Genomic DNA, 24,407 nt, shown 5'->3' on the forward strand with positions numbered 1-24,407 from the left:
ATGGGCTCCCCCCTATCTCCGGTTGTAGCCAACGTCTTCATGGAGAAATTTGAGACTGACGCCATCCAGACTGCCACTCTACGCCCGACCTTGTGGAAGAGGTACGTAGATGACATTTTTGTCATCTGGCCACATGGCCGGCCTGCTCTAGACCAATTCCTCAACCACATAAATTCCATACACCCAGCCATCACACAGTGTACACACAGTGTACACACACACAGTGTACACACAATGTACACACACAGTGTACACAATGTACACACGCACAGTGTACACACACACAGTGTACACACACACAGTGCACACACACACAGTGTACACACACACACAGTGTACACGTGTGTGTACACACTGTCCATGTGTGTGTACACACTGTCCATGTGTGTGTACACACACAATAATGTCCACATTGTTGAGCTGAGCACACACACCCAAGGGGTCTCTGTTCAAGGGAGGGAGCAATGGAAAATTAATCTTAATCAACTTAAACTCTAATCCCGCTACGTGACGTCACCACTCAGCACGACCTCATCGGCGTGAAACGCCAGGGGGAGGTGTACCTTGCTAGTGACGTCATGTCACCAAAGATTTCACCCCAACCGGTCTCAAGGGAGCGTGACGTCACCTCTGCCTGGGTCACTTCCGTTATCTGTTCAAGCACTATCCTTATTTGGGCAAAGCCACACCCACTGACTGGCGGCTCATTAACATAATTTATTCGTGAAAGACGTCACGAGTTCGTTGTGACCGGTTCGGCACCAACGGCCCATCCCTCCACGATTGGGCCAGGCTCATTAACATAATTTATGTAAGTTACAGAGCCGCTCATTGTGGGAGGGGAGTGTATTGTACCCCACAAGTGACGTCATGTCATCTGCTGCTGCCGCGTGACGTCACGAGGTAACGGAAAGTTGACGCTCCGCGCGGGAACTGAAATCTGAGGTGAGAAATTCTCATCGCGGTTGTGGTTGTTGTTGTTGTGGTTGTTGTTGTGGTTGTTGTTGTGGTGGTTGTTGTTGTGGTTGTTGTTGTTGTTGTGTACCGAGGTAGAGCCTCGCTCTCTCTCTCGTAGGGATGTCAATTGAGTAGCAGCGAGCATGGAAGCGATGTCCAGATTGAAACTTTACAACGCGGGGCCTTGCCTCTTGCCCTCGCCTGGTCGCGATTTCTTCAATTCTCTCGCTTAGTTGAGCAATTTCGATTTAAAGCTTTCGTGACTGCAGTGATTCATCTTCTTGGTTCTTTCGGTGAAGTTACGTAGAATAGAAATACAAAAATAAAACAATAAAACTATACAATTTAATTATGTTTTATATCACGTAGAATGGAAATAATGAAATAATATTCCCTTTTATTTTTATTATCTCCAATCTAAGTGACCTTACCGAAAGAACCAAGAAGATAGTTTAGCAACCTGTGGAAGAACGCGATCAGCCAGGCGACGCGTTAGTTCTAGGTGAAGTCACCATGTAGGTAAGAAATGAATACAAATTAATAAAAGTAAAAATAGAAATAAAATATAAACAAATCACGACGTTTCGGAGGCAACACAAGTCTATAATGTAGACTGTAACCTGGTTATTAAGCTGGGTGAGTGTACTGGCAGTCTATAATGTAGACTGTAGCCTGGTTATTAAGCTGGGTGAGTGTACTGGCAGTCTATAATGTAGACTGTAGCCTGGTTATTGAGCTGGGTGAGTGTACTGGCAGTCTATAATGTAGACTGTATCCTGGTTATTAAGCTGGGTGAGTGTACTGGCAGTCTATAATGTAGACTGTATCCTGGTTATTAAGCTGGGTGAGTGTACTGGCAGCCTATAATGTAGACTGTAGCCTGGTTATTAAGCTGGGTGAGTGTACTGGCAGCCTATAATGTAGACTGTAGCCTGGTTATTAAGCTGGGTGAGTGTATTGGCAGTCTATAATGTAGACTGTAGCCTGGTTATTGAGCTGGGTGAGTGTACTGGCAGTCTATAATGTAGACTGTAGCCTGGTTATTAAGCTGGGTGAGTGTACTGGCAGTCTATAATGTAGACTGTAGCCTGGTTATTAAGCTGGGTGAGTGTACTGGCAGTCTATAATGTAGACTATAATTTGCTGCATCAAGTGAGGCGTGATTTATTATAATTTTATTATTTTATTTCTATTTTTACTTTTATTAATTTTATTTTCATTTTTTACCTACGTGGTGACTTTACCGAAAAAACCTAAGCCTACGTGAGTTGTTGTGTTGACCGACTCTCTGTGTTGCATTACATTAAGTGTCTCTCTCTCTCTGTGCAGTCACCAAACCTCCAAGTCTCTCATTGACACAAGGCCGTGATTATAACATGTTATAATAAGTATAATATGTCATAATAATAATGTTATAATATGTTATAATAAGTACAATAATCAAATATGCCCCCCCAATATGTTTCTGTAAAAATATTTGTAAATAAAAATTGCGATGCTCTATTAATAAAAACAACAATTTGCTAAACCTTGGCCACGAAATCTGGACTTGTCTTCATATAACAATGCATAGATTCCTGTTTATAGGATTGCGTTGTACTTTATGAATCCCTAATCTCTGCCATTACATACTATGAAACAAGAAAGGTTAAAAAGAAAAAACAGAGCAATGTATTACAATACACTATTAGACATTATTGTATCAAATAAAACAAAGTCCATCCCATGTGCTAGTGAACTTTTACAAATATTTTAGGGAGGAAATGGCAGGAAATTAGTTTTCAAATTTAGATATTTTTCTGGGGGGGGGGGACCCCAGACCCCATGGAATATTTTGTCCTCCCCAATGTTGACTCCATGGCTACGGCCTTGCATTGACGTGCTAGTTTCTCTACTCCCCTCTCTCTCTCTGCCCCCTCTCTCTTTTTAAGGCCTCGACAGAGAGGCTTTGTTTGTCTGTGTGCCTATCTGTGTCTCTGTGTGTCTGTGTTATCTCTCTGTGTGTCTATGTGTGTTTGTGTCTCTGTGTGTCTCTGTGTCATCTCTCTCTGTGTGTCTCTGTCTGTGTGTCTATGTGCGTCTCTCTCTGTGTCTGTGTCATCTCTCTGTGTCTATGTGCGTCTCTCTGTGTCATCTCTCTCTTTGTCTGTGTGTCTCTCTGTGTGTCTCTGTGTCATCTCTCTCTCTTTGTCTGTGTGTCTCTGTGTGTCTGTGTCATCTCTGTCTATGTGCGTCTCTGTGTGTCTCTGTGTCATCTCTCTCTGCTTATGTGTCTGTCTGTATGTCTCCGGGTCTGTGTTTTATCTCTCTCTCAAATTTAGCAATCTTTGGAAGAACGTAATCAACCAGGTAGGGTGTTGACTGTTGTTAGCCGACTCTGTGTTGTATTGCATTGTATTTGTAAGTTTACTAGGTTTGTTTCCTCTTTAACTTGTACCTGACTAGCTTTATGACCCGGCTTCGCCTGGGACTTGGATTTTTGTATTGGATCAATACACGGCCAACGCAGAGGGTGGGGGGGGGGGGAAGCGTGATGCTGCAGCATGCGGGTGACATCACAGATGTGACGTCACCGCTCACTTGCCGTGCAAAATATATCCATTATTGCGCCCCCCCCCCCTCCAACATAATATGCTTCCAGCTAAACTTTATTCTCTTACATCACACGGGTATACCCGGTACTATATACTGCCATAGACAAACCCAACATTTAATTATATACTGTATTATTATAATACAGCACTCTATACCTTATACATTGTAATGTTACACTATGTATTATTCTACCTACCCTATTGTATATCACACTGCTGTATATTCACTATACAATTACGATACTATATATTACTTTTTACATTGTGTAATAAACGACTGGACCACGATGTCTGGCTCAGTGTCCTTTATTCGGTTCGTGCTGTACACCCACACGGCTGTCTTTACTCTGTAGCTTCTCCACGGTGCTGACTCCAATGTCGGCCCGATCCACAACAGCAGCTCCGCTGCTGTTTCTCTCACACAGCCCCCCTTGGCTGTACTCGCTGCAACTCCTCTCCCTCCGCAGCTCTGACAGCCTCTTGCTGTCTCTCTCTCTCTCCGCAGCTCCTCCTGGCAGCCACACCGCTGCCTCTAACACGCAGCCCTCTCTCTCTCTCTCTCCGCAGCTCCTCCTGGCAGCCACACCGCTGCCTCTAACACGCAGCCCTTCTGGCTGTCTCCTCTGCAGCTGCACACCACTCCGCAGCTTCCTCTTATCTTCGGGGTTGGCTCCCGATGGCCGTCGGCGCCCCCCCCTCTCCACACTCGCCCGCGTGGCCTCACTCTTTTCCGCTCACACCCCGACTGCCTTCCCCTTCCGGTTTACCCGCTTAAGGACCCGAACCTTCCCCCCACGTCACATGACTCCACCCCCCGTGACGTCACATCCGGAAGGTCGCTTACGCCCGCATTACACCACCCTCCCCCGTAGAAAAATCCCAGCCGACCTCGGCTGACCAATAGCAAATCGTAATGCGGCGAACCGAGCTTCCCCCCCTAAAGGACACTAAGCATACAATGTAACAGCAAGAACAACAACAACAACGCAATTAACATCAACGAACGTACAAAAAGCATGCAATAAATACAACTGTAAGAAAAAAATAACAAGACAACAACAATCAACGAAACGTAAGCGATTTGGAACGTGTGCGGGTCGCCGGCCCGTCCCGGACGGTCGGCGGCCCACTCGCAGAACGGGAACGCGATGAAAGTCGAGGAATGACAGGGGGTAATCCCCCTGTCGCAGCTGGAAGTCCACCGCCGTCCCGTGTCTCTAAAGAGTTAGTCTTGGGCTTGTCCTGTGACCGTGCCCGCAGCTGGGTCGGAAGGGCTGCAGGGCTCGAAGGTCCCGCAGACCTGGCAGGCGTCCTCCGAGCAGGGCCCCTCGTCCCCCGCAATGTCACGGCCGGCCTGTTTCGGAGGATCTTTAGCCGACTTGACCGGTGCCGAGGCCTCCTGCTGCGGCGGAGCCGGGAAGCGGGCCCAGCAGTCTCTGGCGTAGTGGCCCCTACGCCCGCAGCGGAAACATTCGGCCTCGTTGCGCCGAAGCGCAGGCCTCGCCTCCTGACGGCCCCGTTCTGGTAGCGCCGCGCGCGGTCTCGGCCCGCCGCTTCCCGTCCATGGAGCGGAGGCGGCCGTCAGTTGTTGAGGGCCCCGGTCATCCGGAACATAGACAGCCTGCGCAGGGTTCCACCCCAGCGCATCCCCTTCTTTGACGGGCCCCCCCGTCCACGCCGTCACTTGTTTCCAGCGACGGAGGTTGAATTGCGCATCGAGACACTTAGCAGCCGTCCGGGAAGCTAGCTTCTCATGCCCACACACAGGCATGGGGATCCCTAGATCCCGAGACAGCTCCAACATTTTCCCTAATATGAGAGGCTCGAGCAGGTCCTGTGGCGTCTCAGGATAAGCTGCCATGGCCAGCTCCAGCACCGCACCCCTGAACGCCACGGGCGACTCCTCTGGTGCTCGTTGTCGTTGAGCGAATCGCCGATGCGCATCATCTGGTGGCTCATAAGCATCGGCCATTTCTTGAAAAACACCACATAAAGTTGCCTTCTTATCGGTCGTTATGGAACGGAAGAATCGGACAGATTCGTCGTCCAGGAGAGTCGGCAACACCTCCAAAGCCTCCGCATCGGTCCATCTTGCTGTGCGTACCGCCGCCAAGAAGCGGCAGGCGAACGCGCTCCAGTCCCCACCGACGGAAAATTCTTTAACCGTTGTAAGGTGGCGACTCCGACTCCTCTTCCCGCCGTCTTCCAATGGTGGTGGTTGTGATGGCAAATTCAAAATGGCGTCGGCCCGCGGCGTGGCCAAGATGGCGGTTTGGCGCCACGGAGCGCGCAAAATGGCGGCCTCTTGCCGCGTGGGCAATGGCGGCGGCAGGACAGGCAACGTGGCGGCCCGCGGAGCACCACTTGCATCATCCATCGTCCCTGGCGCGACGAGATGGCATAGATGCGCCAGGACGTCCTTAAGTGCCTCCAGTTGTACCGCCATCGCTTGCCATCGTTGATCCGCGTCTGATGATGTCGACGGACCCGCCACCGCGCCAACATCCTCCACTCCCGTTCCCGTGGTCGCCTCAGCCGGGCTCTCCTCCACCACCCCAACAGGATCCGTGGTTGGAGGGAGTTCGTCGTCGTCGGACGAAGAAGCCGATGCAGGCGCCGGATTAACTTTCTTCCTCACTTGTTTCGACATGCCGTTGCACTTCCGACACCAGTGTAATAAACGACTGGACCACGATGTCTGGCTCAGTGTCCTTTATTCGGTTCGTGCTGTACACCCACACGGCTGTCTTTACTCTGTAGCTTCTCCACGGTGCTGACTCCAATGTCGGCCCGATCCACAACAGCAGCTCCGCTGCTGTTTCTCTCACACAGCCCCCCTTGGCTGTACTCGCTGCAACTCCTCTCCCTCCGCAGCTCTGACAGCCTCTTGCTGTCTCTCTCTCTCTCCGCAGCTCCTCCTGGCAGCCACACCGCTGCCTCTAACACGCAGCCCTCTCTCTCTCTCTCTCCGCAGCTCCTCCTGGCAGCCACACCGCTGCCTCTAACACGCAGCCCTTCTGGCTGTCTCCTCTGCAGCTGCACACCACTCCGCAGCTTCCTCTTATCTTCGGGGTTGGCTCCCGATGGCCGTCGGCGCCCCCCCCTCTCCACACTCGCCCGCGTGGCCTCACTCTTTTCCGCTCACACCCCGACTGCCTTCCCCTTCCGGTTTACCCGCTTAAGGACCCGAACCTTCCCCCCACGTCACATGACTCCACCCCCCGTGACGTCACATCCGGAAGGTCGCTTACGCCCGCATTACAATTGTATAAAACATTACAATTGTATACTCTTTATTATACAATCAGCTATACACTATACCATTGACCGTCACGTGAAAGATACTAAGAGGAAGCAACGAAATGTCAATGGGAGAGTGGTGGTTGGAAACTTGCAGCGGAGCAAAGAATCCATTCCCTGTGGAGAGGAATTTAGCATATTTATGGGAAATGCAGATATGCGATTAGTACTACTTGTGAAATGTGTAGGTTTGGCGAGGGGTTTTAAGTCATTATGCCCGTGCATTATGCAGGATTAGCAGCATCAAAGGGAGGGGGTAGGGGTAGCATTAATAAAGAGAAGGAATGTTAATAGTATGTATCTGCAGTAACTAAACAACCACGTAAAAGTATAAGGTTGTAATAAGTATAAGGTTGTAATAAGTATAAGGTTGTAATAACTGTAGCAGCGAGCATGGAAGCGATGTCCACGTTGGAACTTTACAACGCGGGGCCTTGCCTCCTGTCCTCGCCTGGTCGCATTCCCTTCAATTCTCTCGCTTAGTTTAGCAATCTGTGGAAGAACGCAATCAGCCAGGCGATGCGTCAATTGTGTGTTGACCGACTCTCTGTGTTGCATTGCATTACATTTCAAATGTTACGAAGTTTGTTTGATTAAGTGCAGTCACCAAACCTCCAAATCTCTCATTGACACAAAGCCGTAATTATAATATGTTATAACGAGTATAATGTTATAATAAGAATAATGTGTAATAAGTGTAATGTGTAATAAGTGTAATGTGTGTAGTAATAAGCGTAATGTGGTGTAGTAATAAGCGTAATGCGGTGTAGTAATAAGTGTAATGCGGTGTAGTAATAAGTGTAAGGTTCATCTTCTTGGTTCTTTCGGTAAAGTCACATAGAAGGGAAGTAATAAAATAATAAAAATAAAACAATAAAATAATTCCCACGACGTTTTGGCCACAACGCAAGCAGCCGTCCTCAGGTGAAACCAGGTCTGTCGAGGCGACAGCGTCTGAATGAAACAGCACACGTGCTTGGAGCATATATATAAAGCTGGGTTGGAAGGGGGGGGGGGAAGGGCGCCTTGACAATATAATTTGCATATCAAGAGGAATTTTGCATATTTATGGGAAATGCAGGTATGTGATTAGTACTACTTATGTCCGTGCATTTTGCAGGATTAGCAGCATCCAAGGGAGGGGATATGGGAAATGCAGGTATGTGATTAGTGCTACTTTGCCCGTGCATGATGCAGGATTAGCAGCATCACAGGGAGGGGATAGGGGTAGCATTAATAAAGGGAAGAAGTGTTAATAGTATGTAGCAGCAGTAGCTAAAACCACCACGTAAACAACTAAAGTATAAACTACATAGTATCATAATTATACTAAATATACTCTACAATAAGCTGAGTTACTAACAGTAAGTAATACATTACAATTCTACGTCGTAAAAAATATAATATGCTTCCATCTAAACTTTATTCTCTTACATCACACGAGTCTACACCGTACTATATACTGCCATAGACAAACCCAAACATTAAAATGTATATATATACTGTATTGCTATAAACCACCTTATCCATTGTAATATTACACTATGTATTATTCTACCCACCCTAATGTATATCACACTGCTGTATATTCACTATACAATTACGATACTATATATTACTTTGTACATTGTATTAAGCATATACATTTTTAAACTATTTGTTATTATACACTGTACTGTTGACCGTCGTGTGAAAGATACTAAGAGGAAGCAACAAAATATGTCAATGCAGCGGAGCAAAGAATTTATTCTCTGCGGAGAATACAATGCCAGTGAGTGGAACGCTGTCTGAAAGTCACCGTAAACGTGAACACAATCAGTTAAGATCCGAAATGGTTTATTACGTCCTTCCAATGATTGCTAAGCCAGAATCCATCTTCTCGGTTGAAATTGTCTCTGTGTTTATATATGTGGATAGCCTCATTAACGAATCTCTCATGGTAGCCAGATGGCTCCGCCGCTCAAGCGCCCGCGCTTCCAGGTCTTCGCCGGCACCAGCAGAGAGGTGACGGATGACGCCAGCCTCAGGGTCAGAACCATCACACAGCAGAGAGTCATAGACTCATCACACAGCAGACCCATAGACTCATCACACGGCAGAGACCCACAGCCTCATCACACGGCAGATACCCACAGCCTCATCACACAGCAGAGAGCCACAGTCTCACACACACAGACCCATAGACTCACACAATAGAGACCCACAGACTCACACAGCAGAGACCCATAGACTCATCACACACAGACACCCACAGACTCACACAGCAGAGACCCACAGACTCATCACACACAGAGACCCATAAACTCACACAGACCCATAGACTCACACAATAGAGACCCACAGACTCTCACACAGCAGAGAGCCATAGACTCATCACACAGCAGAGAGCCATAGACTCATCACACAGCAGAGAGCCATAGACTCATCACACAGCAGAGAGCCATAGACTCATCACACAGCAGAGAGCCATAGACTCATCATACACAGACACCCACAGACTCACACACAGACACCCACAGACTCATCACACAACAGAGACCCACAGACTCGCACAGCAGAGAGCCACAGACTCACACAGCAGAGACCCATAGACTCATCACACGGCAGAGACCCATAGACTCATCACACGGCAGAGAGCCACAGACTCATCACACGGCAGAGCCACAGACTCATCACACAGAAGAGACCCATAGACTCACACAACAGAGTCCCACAGACTCATCACACAGCAGAGAGCCATAGACTCATCACACAGCAGAGACCCATAGACTCACACGGCAGAGAGCCACAGACTCACACAGCAGAGACCCACAGACTCGCACACAGCAGAGACCCACAGACTCGCACACACAGAGACCCATAGACTCACACAATAGAGTCCCACAGACTCATCACACAGCAGAGACCCACAGACTCATCACACAGCAGAGACCCACAGACTCATCACACAGCAGAGACCCACAGACTCATCACACAGCAGAGACCCACAGACTCGCACACAGCGACCCATAGACTCACACAATAGAGACCCACAGACTCATCACACAGCAGAGACCCATAGACGCATCATACTTCACCGAGTGTTAACATCCCCAGTGTTTAACAGTAATCTCTTCATTGTTCTTTGATCACCGCTCGCCCTCCGTCCCGACACGTTTCCATTCATTGTGTTGAGCACTACGTGATGTTTTTGATCGCCGCTCGCCCTCCGTCCCGGCGCGTCTCCATTCATTGTGTTGAGCACTGCGTGCAGTCTTTGATCGCCGCTCGCCCTCCGTCCCGACACGTCTCCATTCATTGTGTTGAGTGCTACGTGCAGTCTTTGGTCACCGCTCCTCCTCCCTCCCGACACGTGTTCATTGTGTTGAGCACTAGGTGTAGTCTTTGATCACCGCTCCTCCTCCCTCCCGATACGTTTCCATTCATTGGCTACCACAGTCTGATAAGCTCTCCACCCCCCCTCTCCACCTCCCTTCAACTTGCTTATAAGGGATTACATCTTGAATCATTGCTTCACTTGATGCAGCTAATTCGGCTGTGACGGTCCCACCTGATGACGGAGACTTGTGTTGCCTCCGAAACGTCGTGAATTTTATTTTTGTTTTGTTTTATTTTACTTTCATTACTTTTAATGTTTTACCTACGTGACTTTACCGAAAAAACCTGAGAATACTCACACAACAGAGACCCACAGACTCGCACACAGAGACCCACAGACTCGCACACAGAGACCCACAGACTCATCACACAGCAGAGAGCCATAGACTCATCACACAACAGAGACCCACATACTCATCACACAGCAGAGAGCCATAGACTCACACAGCAGAGACCCACATACTCAGTCTGCTTTCTGTCTGCCTCCCCCCCCGCGTCTCATGCCGTGCAGGCCCTGTTGGTGGACCTTCACGAGGCGGTGTGCGACCGCCTGGAGGCGATGGAGGCTCTGCTCCTGGCCCTCGAGTCGCGATTTGGCCACGTCGAGGAAAAGTTGAGCCTCCTGCTGCTGGGCAGGTACGCTGGCGGTGGCGGTGTGGCCGGGGCACCCACCGTGTCGATGCAGGCCGGCTCACCCTGGGGCGTCACGCACTCGTCCATGAAAGTTCGCAGGTCGGCATTGGGTGCGGGAGGGGGAGGGTCGGAGAGAGACGTAGACTCGTCACAGCAGAGACCCACTGACTCATCACAAAGCAGAGACCCATAGACTCATCACACAGCAGAGACCCACAGACTCATCACAGAGACCCACAGACTCATCACAGAGACCAACAGACTCACAGAGACCCACAGTCTCGGTCTGATTTCTGCGTCCACCCCCCGCCCCTCCCCCCCACCTCCAGCGCTGTGCTGGGTCAGGGCCACTCACCCACCCACCCACCCCACCCGACCCACCCACCCCACCCACCCCACCCACTCACTCACCACCCCTCTCCTCCATCCACTCACCTACCCACCCACCCACTCCCGCATGGCACTTGGCTGGGCGACCAGTCGAATTTAAATCTTTGCGTGCGCTGCCCCATCGCCCCGGGGGACCTCCTGCACATCACCGCCACTTGCCGCACGCCCGGGAAGATGGCGCTCACCCTCCTGGACCACCTCTTCGATGGCGAGGTGCAGGCCACCAGCAACTTGTCGGGTCGCGGGCACCACGGCAAGAAGCAGCTGGACCCGCTCATGGTCGACGGCATCCGCTGCGAGTTGCGGTGGTGGGGGGAGGGTGTGGTGGGTGGTGGGAGGGTGTGGTGGTGGGAGGGTGTGGTGGTGGTGGGGTGTGAGTGGGGTGGGTGGGGTGGTGGTGGTAATGGTGCGGTGGTGGTGGGTGGTGTGTAGGGGAAGAGGGGGTGGACGGGTAGGGAGTGAGTGGGGTGGGTGGAGTGGGTAGCGTGGGGGTGGTGGGGTGGGTGGGTGCGTGGGTGGGGTGGTGGTGATGGTGCGGTGGTGTGTAGGGGAAGAGGGGGTGGACGGGTAGGGAGTGGGGTGGGTGGAGTGGGTAGCGTGGGGGTGGTGGATAGGGGGTGAGTGGGGTGGGGTGATGGTGGGGTGATGGTGGGGTGGTGTTAGTGGGAGTGTCCCATTGTATACTCACAAATCGGAACCTCCCTCCATCCTCCACCACCACGACCACAACAACCACCACCTACTGTTGTATGTGTCAGGTTATGAAATTTTGATGAAAATAATAAAAATTAATAATTTTCCGAAAAATGCGCAAATCACATTAATTATGTTAATGTGTGTATTGACATGCATAAATTATGATAATGCGTGTAATTATATGCATAAATTATGATAATTGCGGAGATAATCGTAGTACTTTATGTGGATGCTTGCGATTATGTTAATGTGAGCAGTTGTGATAATTAAGCTCAGCTTCCTTTATCCAGTGTTATATCAATCAGGATAACACGATTATCATCGATTAAACGTTTACTGATTATCCTAGTGTGTGTTATGATATTTTAGGTCTCCATTTTCATATCTCATCACAGGTAACAGCTCTTATGAATAAGATAGTTTTGCATGGATTTGGAAAGAAGCACTCGAACAGTTGGTGTTAAGCAATTTTATTCTAACAAGCATGTGACATTCTATCATGCAGGTCAAACATGCGTCAATAATTCATGAGCAAGATTATGCAATGAACTAATATGAATGACAAAAACTTATGCATTTACAAGCTTATGCAATTACCTAATGAATGACTAAAACCATTTATTCATTGGCGATATTAAGCATTTAACGAAATTGAATGACTAGAAGCATTTATTCATTGGCAAGATTATGTATTTACGAAATTTAATGACTAAAAGCACTTCTAACAACCGTAATTCTACTTTCCCACCAGATATCTCAGTAGTTCCCCCATGTATCGAGCACAACCGGCGAAGTTTTAAAACAGACATGCGACGATTTGTATGAAGGCAATAAAAGCGACCGATTATATCCCCGAGGCGAAAGTATATGTCAATAGATTCATCAGCAAGTATAATATCCTTTTAACGAAATGTTTGAGACAAGGGTGGGTGGATGCGTTTGTGAGAGAATATCGGCTCTGCTTTGATCAATTCCTCGGCGAGATTCTCTGACAAAGAAAACTGATTTGACAAGATATTCTCTCTATATATGGGCCGGTTCGTAAGGAGGATTCCGAGAGTTTGAGTTTGCCGCGACGAATATATTGATCGCCTATGCGATGAACGGGACAAAAAGAAAAAAGGCAAGGAAAATAACCTCACTCTTATAACCGACGGACTCTTAATCACTCGATGGGCCGCGATTCCTCATGGCCAGCTGATGGTTCATGTGGTTGATAATCAGTCTTCTAATAATCGATTAGGGTTGATACGATGGTAAGGGTGAACTAGATAGGATAGTCTCACAGGTGAGTGGGGCGTCGATGTGTGTGTGGGTCTATTGGTGGGGGAAGTTGTGGGTACGAACGACTTTCGGAGAAGGACCCTCTGGCTTGCGCGGCTGCGGTGAGCGCTTGTTTTCCCGACTCCTCCCTCGGCTGACCCCGTACGATGACTGACGGCGCGGCCGCGCTCGTTTGCGTGGTCAGGCGATGCACCTCGGCGTGGCGACACGGCAAGGGAGCTGGGCTCGTACACTCGTGTGCGGCAGGCGAGCACCTCGGCGTGGTGACACGGCAAGGGGGTTGAGTCTCCTGTACTCGTTTGCGGCAGGCGATGCGCCTCCACACCCCGCGAACCTCGTCCTTCTGGATGACGAAAAGCTTCTTCGTTGGCGGCGACGAGAAGAGATGGAGCCAAAGCCCTGGAGATCTGTGGTGGGGGCCAGAGCCCCTGACGATCTGGGTTGAATGGATTTTTCCCTGGCTTATATTGAGAAAATCCACTCAGTCTTCCCGAGTTATTTGAAGGCCGTCATACATCTTTCTGTGGGTTGAACACATCTGCGTCCGTGTGTCGTGTGTGTGTTTATTAGTAAAGACCCAGCTGTGTAACCATTCTGGAGGGAGGGGTGGGGAATGTTATTTGCTTGCGTGTGCAAATCTTGCTGTCCGTGCTGCGGGGAGACGAAGACGGCCGTGTTTTAACTCAAACGTGAGCACCCTCTCCTCTCTCCGCGTCTCTTGCGAGAGAAAACAAACAAAAACAGAGCGAGAAGAAGCAGACACCCCCCCCCCTTGTGACCTTTTTGCTCCCTCCTTGCCAGACCCCGCTGGAAGACAAAGGTGGCTGAGGAGATGTTTGTAATACATTTATGTGGTCCTGTGTTACATTTATTCTTGAATTATATTTTATGAGTTCCTTCGGTCTTAGTATCGTGGTAATCATTCGTCTATGTTTAATGAATATTCGTAATGATCCTCGTCACATTATTATTTTGGGGCTTCGCCAAGTTTAGTTCTCCAGAGATTGGTGTTTTATTCGGAGTTTTTTTTTTTATGTCCTGAGGTTAAGTGTACTATGTTTCCACTTAAGCTTTCTGGAATTCGTACTATTTTTTTAGTAAAAATATTATTGTTTGTTGGTTAATTATCTTTGTTAAGTTTCTACTTTTCGGTAAGGAAAACGTTAAGAAAACGCGAGTTGCAACCGTTATTTACTCTGCACCTTATCTGTACATCTCCAGATGTTTTGGGAGGCTAGTCCATGCATCTTTTGTCCATCTGGATGTCTATGACCTCTTTGTGACCGAATTCTCAACATTTTAACCGCCCTCCATGTTTCATGGATTCCTGGTGTGCTTGTGAGGAGAAGCGAGTTGTTTTCATTGTTTAATTAAAACAAAGATATATAGATAATATAAAAATGTAATAAAAAAATTTTTTTGAATTGTTCTTAATAAAAAAAAGGGTATAGACAACACTACACCACCACCATCTGCACCACCACCACAACAACCACCACCACCACGCCGACCGTGACGCAGGCCACTTAATCTACAAGTTCGGCATCACTGAGTGCGACTGGTGCCGCATAAAACTTGCCATAGATGCAAAATTCCGCTCCGCCTGGCATCGCGAGCGGCGCTGCCGGTGATGCCACCACCACCACTGCCCTGCCGGCCAGCTCCATCCAGGGGCAGTACGTGCAGCCGACGCCCGCTGGCGGCAGCGGTGACTGTGACGACGGCCGAGACGGAGGGCACGATGGAGTAGCCGTGGCCACGGTGAGTGACCAGGGAGGAGATCGCAACCACAACCCCCCCCTCCCTACTTATACACTCACACAGCCACTCATTCACCTCAGCCACTCACTCTGCAGCAGCACCAGCAGCTGGGCCTGGTGGAGGCGGACCAGATTCACATCCACCAGGGCGCCCCCGCCACTGCCACCGCCCCCGCCACCCCACCACCACCACCACCACAATCAATCCCCCACCACCACCACCCCCTACCCCCCCACCACCACCACCCCCCCCCCCCCCCACAGGCAGTGATGGAAGCTGCTGGGAGAGAGTTCCAGGCAGTGCTGCACCACCCCCACCACCAGCAGCGCCACCAACACCAGCAGCAGCACTCCGCCCGAAGCGTCAGGTCTTCTCGGCCACAGTCATTCCCTCCCTTCTCGACGCTTGTCGTCGTCAGGTTGGAATCGGACGTAAAAAAAAGGAAGCGGAAGAAGTCGCTGCCCGCCCTTCTGCGAAAACGGAAAGACAAAAAACGCCGTAAGGAGCGCCCCTTACGGCGGCACAAGTGGAGACGCAGACCAGGTGGGTGTGCCTCGATGACACAAAGCCCACAACACCTCGCTGCTGATCTCGTCAAGGAGCATAAACCATCACGCGAACTCCGCTCATTCTCGCAGCAGCGGCTTTTGGCAAACCACCGAACAAAGGAGTCACTGCATCGTGCGCTTTCAAAAGCGCTTCTGATGTTGAAGGTAGCAGAGGGCACTGTCAAAATACATTGTGCATTTCAGCAACTTGCAATGACCACCACACAGACCCACAGATTCACCACCACAGACCCAGCACCACCACAGAGACCCGCGGACTCACCACCACACAGAGACCCGCGGACTCACCACCACCACACAGAGACCCACAGACGCACCACCACCACACAGACCCACAGACGCACCACCACCACACAGACCCACAGACCCACCACCACCACACAGACCCACAGACTCACCACCACACAAAGTAGCAAGGTTAAACCACCCCCATAAGCAACACTGCGTGGGAAATACTCTATCCAGCCGAAGATGACCATGACGTACGCCACTTTTAGGAGCTGTCGTCACATGTGGCTTCTGAAAAATAGCTCATAGCTCCCAGGTGGCTTTACCTGGTAAATAAGTTTTAATTTAGTTGCAAGCAACCGGCACCTCCACCCCACTCCCCCATACCCAAAATCGCGTTCCGTTATGTTCAATGCAATTTTGGACGATTTTTGACTCCCCCCTCATCACACGGCGTCACACAAAGTCAGACGACGTGAGCAGCTTTCATGCGGCTGATTGCTCGATCAAAAAATAAATATATAACAATTTATGTTGGACTTTGAGTAGCTACGATTGCCCTGGACGTCATGTTGATAGAAATATTTATGGCAAACAGGAAAAAAACCCTCCAGCTTACGAGACAATGATTCATGCAAATCCAATTCCAGATTTAAGATTACCTGTTTAATGCCGTGAAATAATTGTTTTGTTTGAAATAATTAACTTGTTCAGACCACAGACACAAGCCACCGACACGCCACAGCACCACTTGTACGTGTGGCGTCTGAATGCCAATGAGGCTCAAAACGCCGCGCACGGAACAAAGAGTGGAACGCACCGCACGCATCACGTGAATGAGACCGGAGTGATTCCGTTTGCAAAGCGAGGGGCACCATCGCAAAACCGACAGGAGACGGGACAGCCACGGGCAGAGGAGATAACGTAGTTGGTGAAGCCTTTCTAAACATTACACTCGAAATTTGTTTTTACTTCACCAGTTAAACCTATACCGTTGGTTTTTTCGGTAAAGTCACGTATGTGGAAATATATTAACAAATAAAATAAAATCAGATTAAAATAAATCACGACGTTTCGAACGCAACACAAGCTCTCATCATCAGGTGTAATTGGGGTAAAGCACATAGCAAGGGCACACACAAACCTCACCGAGCTATGTCGCTCTTTTTCAGAAGGGACCTGGCCACAAAGGAGAGCTCGTCGGAGTGCCTTATCATCGTGGACACTTACAGCAACAAATAGACTCATTGTCCTCATCAACCACACTCGGTCCACAGCTGAACGAATGCCTCCCCAAAGCCACGATTACCTCCCGCCATCTTGCGATGTAACAATTCACCCAGGTACCGGAGCACGACCTGATTTCGTCCGTAATAAAGGTTGTTTGTTTATATAGTGTAAATATAGATGTGTCGGTAAACCCACCACCACCCAACACAGCCAATTAGTAAGGTTTGTCAAGTAAACAAAATGTGCCAATTAGTTACTGGTTCAGCACACCGGTGTGTTGGAGGGTAAACCCACAACATGCAAAATGGGAGCACGACAATGGGGGCAGGACAACGTGTCACACTGATGTCGTCGCTCCGTCTGCTCAGCGGAGGCATTCCAGAACGCGTTCCACTCCCTTGGATTGCCACTCGCTCATTATTCTTGACCGTTGGCCAGCGTCCCGTCGAGTCGTGCCACATCCTGCCCAAGCCCACCTTGGACTTTCTTCAGTTAGAAGTGATCGCGTTCACCTCTCCGTGCACAAAGACGCATGCAGGGATGCACACTTGGAATTATGGAGAGGGACAGAAAGATGATCAGATACATTGCACTATACACACCACACAGTTTCCGTTAACTTGCCTATTAATGAGTATATATGCCATGAGTGATTGCTTTTTTTAAACAGATGCGAATATAGTTGCAGTCTACTCGTGCTGTCATTATGCCAAAGCCAATTAATTTACCCCCCCACCATCGCCCCCTATGAACACGCGCACACACACGCTGCTCCGTGCAGCTCACTTCTGCTCGTTTCTTCCTTCTCTCTTCTCCATCTCTTCCCTCCCCTCTCATCATCACTGCCACCCTCACATCATCCTCGACATCTTGGCCCAGTCACCACCCTCCCCCTGTTCCTATCATTTGCACTCCTGCAGTGTTGTTGTTTTGTGTAACTCTCTGACCCGCCCCTACTGAACTGCTTGTTGTGTTTAGTTTGTTGTCCTACCCCAGTCAACATGCGATTAGCTCGGTTGGTTACGCACGGTGCGAAAGAAGTTAAACATATATAGATACATGTTAGAGATCTGTGACAAAGAGCTTCACAGGTCATCGGATTTCCCCAGGATATAAAGATTCTGACTGCTGCTCGTCTTGAACTTGTGTCCGCCTCGGGGACTTCCTTCCCAACCTCACTTCACTCTCCCCCTAATCCTGCTGCCCTTTAAACAGCAGTAGATTCGTGCTGGATACAGTCACACTTGCAAATGTGATTTGTAACGTTGACCATTACCTGCTCGTCGATTGTTCAATGTCAATGTGCCATTGTATTGAGGGCTACTGCTGTGTGGCGCTGTCTTGGTGTGGTCTGTAACTGCGTTGTGCTTTCTGCTGCCTAATGTTGACAAGTCAGACTTCGATAACTCATTAATAAATACATTAATTATATTGTACCACTTGCTTACCCTGTTTCTCTATGTCGCACTCCTGTCGTGTTTGTGTTTTGTTTGTTGTTGTAACTTGCTGACACGCCCGCACTGGGCATCAATGAAAAAGAGCTTCATAGATTATCGGATTCCTTCCCCAGTTATAAATAAATATTCGGACTCTTTTGCGGAATTGACTCGACTCCCGGTCCCATCGTGTGCCACAAACACAAAGCTTCAGAGGGCTCAATACGGCGTTTGAGGTTTGTGCTTCCATCCCATAGTAGGGAAATGCAGCCGTTACTATCATTCACGCCACGTCCGTGCTCAATTATCGTTTCTAACTGAGGTTTAACTTTGACTCTAAGCAAATTAACAGAATTCAAACGTAACTTATCCGTTTGTACGAATCATGTTTACGAAAATGTAAAACGACCGTAAGAGACTCTCTTCCACAATACAGGTCGTTGTCAGGGGTTAGATCACATAAATATGCGATCTAACCTCGTAGATATTTATATAATTATATATATTTACGCGATATAACCCAAAACAACTATTATGGATGATATTGGTCGCGAAAGCCTACATGTTAAACTGATACTCTTCAATCTTGATTTCTTTTATCCGTGCAGATAGTGGCACTTTATTGCATATTTACATTTTCGTTCTTTGGAATTGTTGCATTTTTGCGTTTTTATTCTGAGGTTAATTGTGTATTATCCGAATTTGTGATCCAAGCACATACCTGCATTGCGTCGCGTTGTGCACCTTGCGCCTGCAGGCCCGCCGAGCTCGGTGCTTCCTCCGCCTCCTCTCCTGGGCTGGCCGACACCATTCCACTCCTCGTCGGCTCCTCTCCCTTCCTCGCCCGCTGCCACCAGGCGTCCTCCTCCGCTCGCCTCGAGGTCGACGCTCGCGCCTCGTCCCTCTCCTCTGCGGGTCTCCCTCCTCCAGGCAGTCCCACCTCACCATCCTCCGCAGCAGCCAAACTGGCCCGCTCACCTTGGCTCACCACCCCAGAACGCTTGGTCGCCATGCCCCCGAGGGCCTGCGAGGCTGCCACTGGCCAGGCAGCCAAGACTTGCCCCCCCCCGCCTCATCGGGCAATTCGCCCGAATGGTGAGGCTCTCCTCTGTCTCCCGTTCTTATATAGAGCAGCAGCAGGGTGACGTCATCATTAACTCATTAACTCAACAGGTGCAGAGATTTGAGGGGGGGGGTTATTGTAATTATATACTAGATTAGTAATCAGGCAGTTGTTACGATGCGAGTTGTAGATTATTAATCACTTGGAATGTGTTTTATTGTGATTATGATTAACGAGACGGAACAAACGGTAAATACAAATTAGACGTTAAACCAACAACTGTTAATCATGTTTTTAATCGAATCACCACCGCCAGCTGTGACGGTTTATCACATCGACAGTCGATTGTGAAGCATTGCGTCATTTCATTTTTTACGTTTAACAGGTCCAGCACTTCATCTGTAGTGCGCTTGCCATTATGTGTTTTGCAAATCTGGCTTTGCTTATTTTTATCCTCCCTATGTTGATGTTGGCTGCAGTTTTACATTAAAGAGGCTATCGAGCCAGATGGTTGTGTCAGCAGCAGCAGATGACGATTGTAAGCCACCTCAGCCACTTCAATTCCGCCTGCCTTCCTGCCTCTGGATCTGCTGTCAACACCAAGAAGAGTGAAGCCGGTCCAAAGTTTTCTTGGTTAAACAAATTCTGATTGATAGTTTAAAAATATCTAGAATATTGACCAGGTAAGTGTGTGTGTCTGAGAGTGTGAGTGTGTCTGAGAATGTGAGAGTGAGTGTGTGTGAGTGTGAGAGTGAGTGTGCGTGTGTGAGTCTGAGAGAGTGAGTGTGTGTGAGTGAGAGTGTGTGAGTCTGAGAGTGTGAAAGTGAGTGTGTGTGAGTCTGATAGTGTGAGGGTGAGTGTGTGAGAGTGAGTGCAGGATTTCAGTCCTTCACGGCGTAGTGTGCTACCAACTGTTTTCTTAGTGACTATGGTCCCAGCTGCCTTGAGATCATTGACAAGATCCTCCCGTGTAGTTCTGGGCTAATTCCTCACCGTTCTCATGATCATTGCAACTCCACGAGGTGAGATCTTGCATGGAGCCCCAGGCCGAGGGAGATTGACAGTTCTTTTGTGTTTCTTCCATTTGCGAATATTCGCACCAACTTTTGTCACCTTCTCACCAAGCTGCTTGGCGATGGTCTTGTAGCCCATTCCAGCCTTGTGTAGGTCTACAATCTTGTCCCTGACATCCTTGCAGAGCTCTTTGGTCGTGGCCATGGTGGAGAGTTTGGAATCTGATTTATTGATTTCTTCTGTGAACAGGTGTCTTTTATACAGGTAACAAGTTGAGATTAGGAGCACTCCCTTTAAGAGTGTGCTTCTAATCTCAGCTTGTTACCTGTATAAAATACACCTGGGAGCCAGAAATCTTTCTGATTGAGAGGGGGTCAAATACTTATTTCCCTCATTAAAATGCAAACCAATTTATAACATTTTGACATGCGTTTTTCTGGATTTTGTTGTAATTCTCTCTCACTGTTCAAATAAACCTACCATTAAAATTATAGACTCATAATTTCTTTGTCAGTGGGCAAACGTACAAAATCAGCAGGGGATCAAATACTTTTTTCCCTCACTGTACGAACTTTCAGAGATACGAAGAAACGTGCCCGTGTGCCTGTTCGGACAGAGCCGCGCAACAAATGGGGATGGTGGCATCTACACCTGCAGAACGAGAAGAACCAGTGGCATCTACATCTACAGAACGAGAAGAACCAGTGGCATCTACATCTACAGAACGTGAAGAACCAGTGGCATCTAGATCTGCAGAACGTCAAAACCCAGTGGCATCTACATCTGCAGAACATGAAGAACCAGTTGCATCTATAGGAGAATTCCTGCCTATTCCTCTTATGGCATTATTACGTGTATTGACATTGAATGAGTCACTGTAGCGCGTGTCGCTAGGAGATTGGTAGACAAAGTCATTAGGGGTACAATTCCGTTCTGTCAATTGCACCTGTGGGCAAGGCATTCTGGAATATCCAGAAGGGGTGCGGGGCCGAGAGCGGAGCCTAAGCCACGCTGAGCAGGAGAAAAAGTCGAACTCCCGACGCACAAAATTGTGTTTTTTTACTTTTCTCGTTTATAATCGAGACGTGTGCAGCGGCCTTTTGATGTTCTGATGCAGATGATGGTTACACCACTCGTGTCTTCAAGGAGGAATGTTTGGGTCTCGAACGAGCAGGTACTTATTCTGGATGTCCCCTCTCCCACCCACGTGACCAGCCTCTCCCCCCCCCCCACGTGACCAGCCTCTCCCCCCCCCCACGTGACCAGCCCCTCCCACCCCCCACGTGACCAGCCCCCCCCCGCCCGTGACCAGCCCCTCCCACCCCCGCCCACGTGACCAGCCCCTCCCCTCCTTCGCCCACGTGACCAGCCCCTCCCACCCCCCGCCCACGTGACCAGCCCCTCCCCATCTGCCCACGTGACCAGCCCCTCCCCTCCCCCGCCCACGTGACCAGCCCCTCGCCTCCCCTGCCCACGTAACCAGCCCCTCCCCTGCCCACGTGACAAGCCCCTCCCCTCCCCCGCCCACGTGACCAGCCCCACACGCCCACGTGACCAGCCCCTCTCCCCCCCGCCCACGTGACCAGCCCCTCCCCCGCCCACGTGACCAGCCCCCCACGCCCACGTGACCAGCCCCGCCCACGTGACCAGCCCCGCCCACGTGACCAGCCCCGCCCACGTGACCAGCCCCGCCCACGTGACCAGCCCCGCCCACGTGACCAGCCCCTCCCCCGATCGCGATGACGTCACTACGCACGGGGGCGCCCACCAACCCGAGCGCGATGACGTCACCACGCAGGGAGGCGCTCCAACTACTTTTTTTTTTAATCAGTGAAGAAATAAAGAATTGCAGCGCAAATCGGCCGCAGAGTTTCGGTTTGTTTTTAACCGGCGCTTGACGTGCTACGTGTGACCTCTGGTGGACAAGTATTTAATGCGTGGTGACGTCTGCTATCAGGTGGACATGTGCAGTGTAGGCCAACACAGCACGCCAGCAGTTGCCGCTGTCAGGCGTCACCCCCGAGTTGTGAGTCGCTGCTGCTGCTGCGGCGTTCTGGCGTATGTCCCAAGCGGGTTGGCTGCAATGAAGCCGTGAAGACACCGAACAGTTCCACTGCTACAATTAGCGCGCTGAGGCGCTGCAGTTGCACTATGTGGCCACACGGTGGCGCTGCAGCAACCATGTTAAATTTCGATTTAAAGCTTTCGTGACTGCAGCAGGGATTCATCTTCTTGGTTCTTTCGGTAAAGTCGTCGCGTAGAAGGGAAGTAATAAAATAATAAAAATAAAACATAATAAACGTCGTGAGAATTATTTAATTATGTTTTATTTGTACTATTTTATTACTTCCCTTCTACGTGACTTTACCGAAAGAACCAAGAAGAAGCAACCATGTTGGTCAAGTTAATTCAGCGAATTTTCATTTTGCTTTTTGGTTCTTTCGGTGAAGTAACGTAGAAAGGAAATAAATTAAATAATAGAATAGGACGTTTCGATTGCAACACAAGCAATCGTCATCAGGTAGAAAACAAACAGTAAATCTTCTTGGTTCTTTCGGTAAAGTCACGTGGAAGGGAAATAATAAAATAATAATAATTAAACATAATAAAATACAATTCTCACGACGTTTCCCTGTCCCCAGACGACCTGCTTGTCAGTTTTGATGTGGTTTCCTTATTCACCAAAGTTCCTGTACCTGACACCATCGCAATCATTGAAGACTTGGTTCATCAAAGCCTGAATGCTGGGGTACCCCCCCTGGTGAGACACTGCTTAACCAATACATACTTCACCTGGAATGGAACTTTCTACAGGCAAACTGAGGGCACCCCAATGGGCTCCCCCCTATCTCCGGTTGTAGCCAACGTCTTCATGGAGAAATTTGAGACTGACGCCATCCAGACTGCCACTCTACGCCCGACCTTATGGAAGAGGTACGTAGATGACACTTTTGTCATCTGGCCACATGGCCGGCCTGCTCTAGACCAATTCCTCAACCACATCAATTCCATACACCCAGCCATCACACAGTGTACACACAATGTACACACAATGTACACACACAATGTACACAGTGTACACACACACGCAGTGTACACACAGTGTGTACAGTGTGCACACAGTGTGTACAGTGTGCACACACGGTGTGTACACACGTGTGCACACACGGTGTGTACACACGTGTGCACACACGGTGTGTACACACGTGTGCACACACGGTGTGTACACACGTGTGCACACACGGTGTGTACACACGTGTGCACACACGGTGTGTACACACGTGTGCACACACGGTGTGTACACACGTGTGCACACACGGTGTGTACACACGTGTGCACACACGGTGTGTACACACGTGTGCACACACGGTGTGTACACACGTGTGCACACACGGTGTGTACACACGTGTGCACACACGGTGTGTACACACGTGTGCACACACGGTGTGTACACACGTGTGCACACACGGTGTGTACACACGTGTGCACACACGGTGTGTACACACGTGTGCACACACGGTGTGTACACACGTGTGCACACACAATAATGTCCACATTGTTGAGCTGAGCTCACACACCCAAGGGGTCTCTGTTCAAGGGAGGGAGCAATGGAAAATTAATCTTAATCAACTTAAACACTAATCCCTCTACGTGACGTCACCACTCAGCATGACCTCATCGGCGTGAAACGCCAGGGGGAGGTGTACCTTCCTAGTTACGTCATGTCACCAAAGATTTCACCCCAACCGGTCTCAAGGGAGCGTGATGTCACCTCTGCCTGGGTCACTTCCGTTATCTGTTCAAGTACTATCCTTATTTGGGCAAAGCCACACCCACTGACTGGCGGCTCATTAACATAATTTATTCGTGAAAA

At 49.4% G+C, this 24,407-nt stretch overlaps 2 protein-coding genes across 2 annotated transcripts in view; both read left to right on the forward strand.

Annotated features, from left to right (window-relative positions):
• The window catches only part of LOC144953759 (protein BANP-like), a 56,940-nt gene extending 41,851 nt beyond the window's left edge, over positions 1-15,089 (forward strand). The window contains exon 5 of the mRNA XM_078884352.1: positions 14,754-15,089. Coding sequence (XP_078740478.1) covers positions 14,754-14,863 — 110 coding nt within the window. The 3' untranslated portion in view covers positions 14,864-15,089. The remainder of the gene's footprint in view (positions 1-14,753) is intronic.
• Positions 886-13,499, forward strand: LOC144953742 (uncharacterized). Its single transcript, XM_078884330.1, has 5 exons — positions 886-945; positions 8,795-8,879; positions 10,741-10,865; positions 11,192-11,576; positions 13,479-13,499. Exons 2-5 carry the CDS (start codon positions 8,799-8,801, stop codon positions 13,497-13,499), a joined length of 612 nt encoding a protein of 203 aa, XP_078740456.1. The 5' UTR covers positions 886-945; positions 8,795-8,798.
• Positions 15,090-24,407: the final 9,318 nt, after the last annotated feature.

The sequence above is a fragment of the Lampetra fluviatilis genome, chromosome 82 (genome assembly GCF_964198595.1).
Source record: "Lampetra fluviatilis chromosome 82, kcLamFluv1.1, whole genome shotgun sequence".
NCBI lineage: Eukaryota > Metazoa > Chordata > Hyperoartia > Petromyzontiformes > Petromyzontidae > Lampetra > Lampetra fluviatilis.